The 10,651-nt window shown below is 38.9% G+C and overlaps 2 protein-coding genes across 2 annotated transcripts in view; one reads left to right on the forward strand and one right to left on the reverse strand.

Moving 5' to 3' along the window:
* kif20ba (kinesin family member 20Ba) overlaps positions 1-930 on the reverse strand; it is a 36,759-nt gene extending 35,829 nt beyond the window's left edge. The window contains exon 1 of the mRNA XM_087802087.1: positions 852-930. The gene's annotated coding sequence lies outside the window, so the exon portion shown is untranslated. The remainder of the gene's footprint in view (positions 1-851) is intronic.
* Positions 931-3,062: 2,132 nt separating this feature from the next.
* Positions 3,063-9,436, forward strand: LOC148069443 (high-affinity choline transporter 1-like). Its single transcript, XM_087802090.1, has 8 exons — positions 3,063-3,308; positions 4,771-4,887; positions 5,494-5,649; positions 5,714-5,862; positions 6,596-6,739; positions 6,806-6,959; positions 7,891-8,108; positions 8,286-9,436. Exons 1-8 carry the CDS (start codon positions 3,125-3,127, stop codon positions 8,811-8,813), a joined length of 1,650 nt encoding a protein of 549 aa, XP_087658216.1. The 5' UTR covers positions 3,063-3,124; the 3' UTR covers positions 8,814-9,436.
* Positions 9,437-10,651: the final 1,215 nt, after the last annotated feature.

Consider the following 10,651-nt stretch of genomic DNA (forward strand, 5'->3'; position numbering starts at 1 on the left):
AAAAAAATAGGGTAGCCATATTTCCAAACAATATCTCAAATGTAATCTCAATAAAAAGAAAAGGATATTCTTCACCGGCACCAAGTCTGAGAAGAGGCAGGTTAAGTGAGGAATAAAGAAAGCTTCACTATAACAACAGGGTGGAGAAAACATTTGCCCAGAGAAGACTCTGCACAGCTTGTCGCCACATCCAAACTCACGTCCATCCAAGTGGCAGGTCACAGTACTACAGCCCTCAACACAATAATTAAATATCAACTAGATGGGACTCTCTGATCTACGAATGTGGTTTAATTGACGTCTGAATATATATTTCCTAAAGAAGATAAAAATTATTTATAGCGTGACCATTATATTATTTTAGGTTTGGAAGCTTAAAGTGAGAAGGCAGGAGTCAAGGTTAAATTGAAGTTGGATATTTGTTTTAATTTAAAGATGCTAACCATTTTTAATTTGCTATATTATCCTTTAAAAAACCTTTCCAAATATATATATTGTCTTACATTTGGGAATTATTGTTTCATTGGCTATAATAAGACAAGTTAAGAGTGTGGTTTGTGTCCATTTATACACAGCATTGAACAGTTGCACTTTAAATGCAACAGTGGGGGTGGGTGAGGGAAGGGAGACACATCTGGAATGTGAAAGGTTTGGGAAATTTCCATTTCATACTAGACATAACCTGCAGAGAAATTGTAACCAGTGCGTAGAAACTTAAATAGGGGAGGGGCTCTTTTAAAGCGAAGGATTGTTGCTTCTTCGGCAGACAGTCACTGCTGCTGTAGACGCAACATTCGAGAGTGGCTATGGCTGTGAATGTCCCTGGTCTCGTTGTCATGCTGGTTTTTTACCTTCTGGTCTTTGGAACCGGCCTTTGGGCTTCTTTCAAATCCAAGAAAGAGCAGAAGAAAAGTGGAGCATCTGCGATGGAGATGGCCCTGTTAGGAAATCGAGGCATTAACTGCATAGTGGGGATCTTCACCACAACGTGTGTATGTGATATTGTGTATTTGATCAATGATGTAGTATGACTTAAAATAACAAGCAAGATTGATTCACTCTACCAAGTATAGTAAAATTCAAATCATGTTTCAAGTAAGCAGGAGTCCCTCCTGTTGGATTTTTACATATGAACAGAGTGCTAACAACTATAAAAAATATATTTGTAGGAAACATTAATATTATGGACAGAACTCAAGCAAAGTGAAACTTCAATAGTAACTGTAATAGAATCTGCCTGATTACAAAAATAAAGCTTTTCTTACACAAATCATATTTGTTTAGAAGTAAATAAATGTTGTCTCAATTGTGCCATGAAGATAGAATGATGTGGCATGGCTTTATTTTGCATCAATACAGTTTGAAAGGTTTTATGATAGGACAGTGGGGCGTATTTTCTGCACAACACTTTGATAGGCTTTCATTAATACCCTTTGCAGATGACGGGTCATGTGGGCTTCATCAGCCTGTGACCTCCACCCCCTCCTGAATACCTTCACAACCCAGAGAGAGATTTCAGACAGAGAGGAATTTTATAAAGTAAGTAAGTAAGTAATATTTATTTATATAGCGCTTTTCGTAATAAGTACTAAACATAATCATGATGATGGACCTATTGCATCTTGGTAAGGAAGACTTCAACATTTCAAACATACGAGTAAGTCAGGAAAGTTGGGTTTTTAGCAGTTTACAAATCTTGAGGTATGTTTACCTGCCTGTTCCGGTTCTTGCAATTTCTCTGGAGTTTCTGTGTCCCCTTGATTTTAGCCTTCAGCCTCATCTTCCTTTGTGCACTGCCCATTATAATTTATTATTATTTTATTTTGTATTATCATTTCATGCAGTATACACAATATTTTACTTATCTGTTGGATGACAAAATAATACTGTATTGTACTTTTCATTTTTTAGAATTTGTGGTACCTCTGCAACCTCATTTCTCAGAAGCTAGTTTGGCAAGAATATTTTCTAGAAAATTAGCATGTAGACTACTAACCACTCAGTAAACAGAAAGAGGGCACAATAGGAGCTGAAGAACCCCATGAAGAAATTTACACATCCAATTTTGATGAAATGTAATCAATATTTCAGCTGAGTTTGTTAATTGAAAAGTTTCAGAAATTTAGCTAATAGACAACCCCACCAATTTTCAATTAAAATGAATTTCAGAAAATGTAAATAATGTATGTAATCTACAAATGATTAAAATGAAGAGTAATGGAATATGTTTCATTATACTTCAAGAAGTTTCTAAATGTGAAAAGATACTGTAAAATTTCCAAATTACTTCAAAAAGTATAAGGGTTGTATTTTGTGATTTGTTCCCTGGAGTGTTGTATATTCAGACTTGACATAAGCAAACCATACAGGTAAAATATTTTCAGGTAAAGAGACGCCAAAGAAGGAAGTCACATGAAATATATATCCAAATATAAAAGTGTTTTGATGTTAATATGCTGTTAGAACATACATAATCATTCTGATCCTTAGAAAGAGCTGGGAAAGTTATGATAAGTTAGCATTTGATGTGAGCCTCAGATCGTTTTATAACTTCAAAAAAAAGGGGTTTCAAAGAGTGTGGTTTAATTGACGTCTGAATATATATTTCCTAAACAAGATAAAAATGATTTATAGCGTGACCATTGGTTTATTTTAAGTTCGGAAACCCAAAGTGAGAAAGCAGGAGTCAAGGTTAAATTGAAGTTGGATATTTGTTTTAATTTAAAGATGCTAACCATTTTTAATTTTATATATTATCCTTTAAGAAACCTTACCAAATTGTTATATTGTCTTACATTTGGGAATTATTGTTTAATTGGCTATAATAAGACAAGTTAAGAGTGTGCTTTGTGTTTTTCTCTGTAGTGGAAGTTGAGAAGTGTCATTTATACAAATTTTTGGACAGCATTGAACAGTTACACTTTAAATGCAACAGTGGTGAAAGGTTTGGGAAATTTCCATTTGATACTAGACATAACCTGCAGAGAAATTGTAACCAGTGAGTAGAAATTTAAATAGAGGTGGGGCTCTTTCAAAGCCAAGAAATGTTGTTGCATTTTGCTCCTTCGGCAGAGAGTCTCTGCGATTGTGTGAGCTGCTGTAGACGCAACATTCGAGAGTGGCTATGGCTGTGAATGTCCCTGGTCTCGTTGTCATGCTGGTTTTTTACCTGCTGGTCTTCGGAACCGGCATCTGGGCTTCTTTCAAATCCAAGAAAGAGCAGAAGAAAAGTGGAGCATCTGCGATGGAGATGGCCCTGTTGGGAAATCGAGACATTAACTGCATGGTGGGGATCTTCACCACAACAGGTGTGTATGTGATATTGTAAGTAAGTAAGTAAGTAAGTAAGTAAGTAATATTTATTTATATAGCGCTTTTCGAGACCAGGGTCACAAAGCGCTTAGACAATCAAAACAATACTCAAAAAAGTACATACTTTAAAGATCGAGATAATACTGAGAACAACAACCCTGGAATCTTATCATCAGGAGCAATCACCAGTGTTTCAGTTTTGTCCACATTTAGCTGTAAAGTGTTTTCACTCAGCCATTGTTTGATTTCTAGCAAACAATTGACTAAGCTGTTCAGCCTTTGGGGCTCAGTTGGGTCAAAAGAGCAGTAGAGCTGGATGTCATCAGCAAAAATGTGATAAGAAACATCTGGAAATCTCTGAATGATTTTACCGAGGGGAATCAAGTTTGGCTTCAAGGCAGATTGCGTATCTGATCAATGATGTGGTATAACTTAAAATAACAAGCAAGATTGATTCACTCTACCAAGTATAGTAAAATTCAAATCATGTTTCAAGTAAGCAGGAGTCCCTCCTGTCGGATTGGGGGGGCGGTCCAATAGGAGTGTCAACAGGTTGGACAGGTTCATCAGGATGGCTGGCTCTGTGGTTGGCATGCAGCTGGACTCACTGGTGACAGTTGCCGAGGAGATCAGTGAACAAACTACTGTCCATCATGGATGATGACAGTCATCCTCTGAACACTGTCATCAGTGAGCAGAGAAGCAGAATGAGTGTACGAATGCTCCTTCCCAGATGCAAAAATAACAGACTCAAGTACTCATTCATTCCTTGTGTTATTAAATTGTACAATTCTGAGTTTGGGGGCAGGAGTGGAGTAGAAGCATCATGATGTTCTGTTCTATGTTAGTCTTTGTATCCTTTTTCTTTGTTATTTTTCTTTGATCTATGTTCTTTATCTTTAGACTTAGATTGTATCATCTTGTTCTTTCTCTTTTTTCTTGTTCTCATTTTTATTTTATTTTCATGAATAATTGCTGTATTGCTGTGTCTAATTGGAAAAAAGCAATTTCCCGAAGGAGACCTCCTGAGGCTTCAATAAAGTTCTACCTAACCTAACCTTACTTAGGGTTGTGTGATTCCCTCTACAAGTAGCCGTGTAATAAGTTGAATTTTTCAGATAAAGTTTCTAGATTCAGCCAGAGCATTAAGGGGGTCCAGTTTGGTGGTCTTTGGATTTGGTCACTGCAGATAAGCGGAAGAAGACAGAGTGGTTGGCTTGTGGCCTGAGAAGTTGCGGGTTCAATCCGAGCTCCGGATGAGTTTGTTGCGTTGTGTCCCTGAGCAAGACCCCTTACCCTGATTGCGCTGCATCGCGAGCCTACTCCCATCAGTGTGTAATTGTGTATGTGAATGCGTTATTTAATGTAAAGTGCCTTGGGTGTTGAATAAGGATAGAAAAGCACTATGTAAGGTACTTATGTTAGAGCCATTTACCATTTTTATGCTTTTCTCTCCAGCAACATGGGTCGGTGGTGCATTCCTCCTGGGCACAGCTGAAATGGTCTACACACCTTCAATGGGCCTGATCAAGGCCATGATCCTGACTGTTGGGTACTGTGGCGCGTTTGTCATTGGTAAGTGTCCTGATACAAAGGTTTAAGGTTCCGTCACTATCGGGTGTTGATTCCTATTGGGAGTTTGGTGTGGTTCATTAAGTAGTAACACAATCTTTTTTGTACTTTGCTTTTTTTATTTAGTGGTCTGAATTGTGAAGTAAATAAACAAATTCAAAAACCAACTGATAATTGATGTATATTGTCACTGCAATACATTCTACCTGTTTCTGAGGTAAATATGTGAACATTCTCAGTAAACCACAGTAAAAGGGTCAAGCCTTCAGGCCAGCCTAAGGAGTGGCTACAAAATTTTAGGATTCTCGTATGTACAGCGATGTTTTGTTGTTTTGGATTCTCAGCCCATTATTTCCGATCTTTTCTTTTCAGTAGATTTTAACTAAATCAAGTAAAAAGTTATAACTAAATACATTTAATAGAGTTTTGATTATATGTTTCAAATACACAATTTGTCCACTGTATATTCTTGGCTTGTTTTCATTTTAGAAAATTAGTTGTGTTGTTTTTTTTTTTAACTCAATGCACATGTTGTAAAGACTATTCTTCCACATGTAATCCATCCCATCTTGGTTTTATTTGATCCATATTTTTTCTGTCCATGTTAAGCTGGTGCTTTCTTTGCTAAGCCAATGAGGGAGCGGAACTATTTTACAATGTTGGACCCGTTCCATTTCAAGTATGGAAAAGTGATAACAGGTGGTCTGAGTCTCGTGTCCATTTTGCTGGATATGCTGTGGCTGCCCGCAACCCTCATGGGTTTAGGTAAATAAAAACATAGCATTTTTTGGGGGTTTAATAAAAGTTAATAAGGTTGTGCTTCCGATAGGTGCAACGCTGAGTGTGATCCTCGACGTGCCCTACACCGTGTGCATCTGGATTTCCTCTGTAGTAGTTATCAGCTACACTCTCCTGGGGGGTTTATACTCTGTTGCCTATACTGATGTCGTACAGCTCATCCTCATCTTCATCAGCTTGGTAATTATGACTAAGGTTTATTGCCAGAAAAATGGTGGAAGTTGACTATTTAGTAACAATAAAGTGTTTATTCCAACTTATGAAAAAAAAGAACAAGACATGCGTTTACTGAGACAATATGACTTCCAGATGCTTAACCCTTATATTTTCTTAGGGTCAAGGTGACCTGAAGGTCTGAAAACAAATGTTTTTGTGGTATAGCTTGTCTTCTGTCTTGGTCAAGGTGAACGCCCTTCATGGCTTACATGAATACATATGCAGTGGTGGAGGTGTTTCATCGTGACCCAGAGACAACACAAGGGATACCTCAAACACATTTGTTTTTGGGTCACCTTGACCCTGAGAAAACGAACAGGTTAGAGAAACATGCAGTCAGGTGATCACAGGAATTTGCCCCAGAAGTCCAATTCAGGATCAAGCTCAACAGAAACGAGATAAAGACTGGATGTTTGCTAGCAAATATAGTTGCAAATTAAAGATGCACCACAAGGTTTAAAATGATTTGAATTGTAAGAAGCTACAATCAACTTCCCTTGTCTTCAAAACATCCTAGTCTGACTAGAAAAATGTCTAGGAGTCAATCGTATCAATCAGGTTTAATGCTCTCTTTCTTAGTTGGAAGAAAAAGTAGAAATAAACTGATGCAGATAAACTAGGCAGACCATGTTATATCAGTTTTAGTTAAGTTTCAGATCTTAAAGATCTTAATTTTTTCATTTGCATTTTTTCACAGTGGTTTTGTGTTCCATTTGTCCTGATGAATCCTCACTCTGCGGACATACGCACGACCCTGATGAATAACACACAACATGGAGCTTGGATTGGTTCCCTAGAACTTAAAGATTCCTGGAAAATAGTCGACTTGTTCCTATCGTTGGTTAGTCTGATTTCTACCAACATCTGAAGTCTTCAACTTCATCCAACTGTTTTGTTCTCTCAAAAGTGTCTCGGTAGTATCGGGAACCAGGCCATCCATCAAAGAATGCTGTCGGCCTCATCTACAACAACAGCCAGAAGGACCATGTTTACAGCTGCTCTTATCTTTCCCTTGTTTGGTATCCCACCAATTCTGCTCGGAGCAGCTGCTGCTTCCACAGGTAAAGACATTGTTTACATACTTGTCCAATCATTAGTAATACGGTCAAAACACGGAGTCCGTTCCGGTCGCTCCAACACGCCGTCACTTCCCGTTCCGGTTCTTAATGCTTCGCTTTGTGGAGAAAGTTGGTCAATTCAGAGTGTGTCACGGGTCATTTATTCGCCGCTTCAAGCCAAACAAAATACAAGCTTTACGATCGATCGGATGCAATTTCTTCCGGCAACTGTACAGGTCAATAGCCCCGGGAGAAAAGGTCTCTTTCTGTAGAAACATCGCTATATTTAAGGCAAATTTCCCGCCCAGGGGGTCGTCTTTTCCGGATCAAATGGTTCTTTCAAGTTCCCTGTGCCACGATCCCCTGTGGAGAGTACTTCCTAATTTGTTTCCTTTTCTAATCATTCAAATGTTCTCGGGTGGGGGTTTCCGCCTCTTAACCCCTCCTTCCCGGGTATGTCTTGCTTCATTCTTTTATCTACGATTTAAGGTGTGATTGGCAGAAAAACAGATGTTTTTAAATAACCGGAGTCGTATCTCTAATTCTGTTCCAAGCTTGTCTTGAAACAGTGTGTCAGTCCGGAGTGAAATGTTGATTGTGAATGTGTATTCAAACGTTTAAGCTCTTAGATGAAGCGAGTAATTGATACGATTTTTATTATCTTTTAGCATTAATTTAAGTATGGCGTATACGTATATATACGTGTATAATAATTTTTAATCCAACATTAGTAAAGCTAAGTTCTCTAATTGGGAACCCTGGAGGATGGGCGTGAGGTGAGCTAGGTAAAAGGTATATTTCGCTACGTTTGGATTTTCCTCCAAGCCTCGTGACGCAATCCTGTGGGGCGGATAGAACTCTAGGGTGTGCATAACAGGTTGGAAAAATGTTAAGCTCCAGATTTGACGCTTTCATTTACTTGTTCCCGAACCAGACTGGAACCAGACCTCCTATGGTTCTCCTTCCCCATATGAGCGAGACGAAGCAGCTCTTGTCCTGCCCATCACCCTCAACCACCTTACCCCCATCTACGTTTCCTGCGTTAGCATTGCATGTGTGGCTGCTGCTGTGATGTCATCGGCTGACTCTGCTCTGCTTTCTGCCACTTCTGTCTTCACAAGCAACATCTACAAGAATATCCTGAGGCCCCAGGTCAGTTTTTTTCCATCCAAATCCTCCAGCTCCTGCTCTCATGCTTACACAACATCCCAACATCTCACTGTAAATATTCATGCCTGTTGATTCCCAAATGCACCAGTTATCAAGTTTTGATTGAGTTTAAGGATAAACCAAGCTTTAGCTTCGGACTCTTGTTTTCATCCTCTGCAGGCGTCTGAGAAGGAGGTGCAGTGGGTGATCCGGGTGACTGTGGTGGTGGTCGGTTTGGTGAGCACGATACTTACCAGTTTGAAGAAGAGCATCATCTCGTTCGTATTCTTTGGCGCCGAATTGGCCTACATCCTGGTCTTTCCGCAACTGTTCTGCATCCTTTTTGCCAAAATCTCCAATGGCTACGGTGCTATAATGGGATGTATTATCGGAATACTGCTAAGACTTCTGAGTGGAGAGCCAGCGCTGGGAATACCCATGGTGCTTTGCTTCCCGGGATGTACCGAGGAGGATGGCGTTTACGTTCAGTACGCGCCTGTGCAGACTATTTGCATGTTGTCGACCATGGCATCCATCTGCTTCTTCTCCTTCCTGACCAATGTGCTCTTCAGCAAAGGTATTCTTCCCAAGAGATGGAACGTGCTAACAACAGAGCCAACACTAGTTGGTGACAAAGCCCCAAAAGAGAATATTTATCTCACAGAAACAAAGACATCTGAGTCGATGTTAATTCAGCCAACTATATGATACTTTCTTGAAGATGATAAGAAGTCCATCATTAAACTAGATATTATTTCGAATTAAAATATATTTTTGTTGCAAGGACCACTTTCATCTTAAATGCACCAACAACAATAGATTGTAGAAAGATTGTATGTCACAGATCAAGTGGCACAATTATTTTGTATGTGATTTTATTCATTCATTCATTCATTGTCTACCGCTTTTTCCCCTTACCGGGATCACGAGGAGACTGGAGCCTATCGCAGTCTCAAAGCGCGAGAGGCAGGGGACACCCTGGACAGGACACCAGTCTGTTGCAGGGCACATAAAGACAGACAACCATTCACACACATACCTATGGTCAAATTCTCAATCAACCTCTGTATGTTTTTGGATTGTGGGGAAACCGGAGTGCCCGGTGTAGTGAAATCCTTTTTGTTGTTCTTGTTGTTAACTGAAAGACCAAAGTTCTGGTTTACAATGTCTTCGGAATGCCGACCTTCCTCCCCCATCTCTCTCTGGCATCCAAAGGCCGGCCATTTTACACATGGTCAGAAGACCAGCATGGCCAGAAGAGCAGATTGACCAGATGACTTTTCAGAATATTAAATGTCTTTTTCTTGTTCAATAAAATATTTCCAGGTAAAGAGACTTCAAATATCTAATATAAAAGTGTTTTGATGTTAATATGCTGTTAGAACATACATAATCATTCTTATCCTTAGAAAGAGCTGGGAAAGTTATGATAAGTTAGCATTTGATGTGAGCCTCAGATCATTCTATAACGTCAAAAAAGGAGTTTCAAAGTCAATTCGAAGGAGGAGACCAAGCCTTCCTCACCTTGGTCCCTGCGAAGTCACGCCCGACATCACTGGATCCGGGGCCTTCAGTCGTGCTCCTGCTGCTGCTCATTCTCCTTATCCTCTTCACCTCAACCTCCTCGTCATCATCACTCCTTCCTCTCTTCTCCCGACGACGCAAGAAACTGTAACATTGTCACTCTTGCATTGATTGATGTGTTGGGCTTTTTCAAATTGATCAGAGGTAGCAAGATTAGCTTAAGATAAATTGTAAAGCTTTCCCAGAAGTTGACAATTATCAAAGCCGTCAAGTGTGTTACTTTCCGAGTAATTAATATTGTTCCTTCCATGACATCAAAGCAAGCATCATCATTCCAATACATTGTTCTTAACTGTTCTCCCTTTCCTCTTTGTTTCTTTCAATAAATCCTATAAAAAGTACTGTACGTCAGTTGCCTTTACAATTTTCAATTTTTTTTGTATAATCAATTTAAGAGCCTCTTACTCAGTAAAGAACAGATAATCACGAAAACAAGTAGTAACTTCAGTTAAATGAGATTGATTAAAACTAGTGTTTCATAGTTAATTAATAAGGCCAATTAATTAATAATAATCCACGTAAATGTAATAGTTTCCCTTGCACTATAAAACAATGGTGGTGCTCCAACTTCAGTTAAATTTTAACTAGAGGCAATTTTAAAGTTAAATCGACCAGAACTTAGATGTTCTGAAAATAAACTTTTTTATAAAGCATATATATAATTACTGCACCGGAGTAAACCCACACAACATGGGGAGAACATACAAAATCCACACAGAAAGGTTGGCTCTGCCTGGAATCGAACCAGCAACCTTTTTGCTGTGAGGCGTCACCGTGCGCCCTTATGTGATTTCATGCGACAGATTTTGTACAACAAATTAAGGTTTCTAAAAATAAATTTGTCAAAGATTGGATTTTTCTTGCATTTAAAAATAATATTTATTAATGAGTGTATCGTTATTGCTGCCGTTTTCATCGACTCTTGTAAAGAGTACTAGTGTCCTGAGATACTGCTTTTATGA

This window comes from Callionymus lyra, chromosome 11 (assembly GCF_982586985.1).
Source record: "Callionymus lyra chromosome 11, fCalLyr1.hap1.1, whole genome shotgun sequence".
NCBI lineage: Eukaryota > Metazoa > Chordata > Actinopteri > Syngnathiformes > Callionymidae > Callionymus > Callionymus lyra.

Bases quoted from the DNA above. Each gene is read 5' to 3' on its own strand.
- LOC148069443 (XM_087802090.1), top strand. From the start codon at position 3,125: ATGGCTGTGAATGTCCCTGGTCTCGTTGTCATGCTGGTTTTTTACCTG. The intron at 6,740-6,805 runs GTTAGTCTGATT...TTCTCTCAAAAG, and splicing joins TCGACTTGTTCCTATCGTTG to TGTCTCGGTAGTATCGGGAA. The intron at 6,960-7,890 runs GTAAAGACATTG...TTCCCGAACCAG, and splicing joins AGCAGCTGCTGCTTCCACAG to ACTGGAACCAGACCTCCTAT.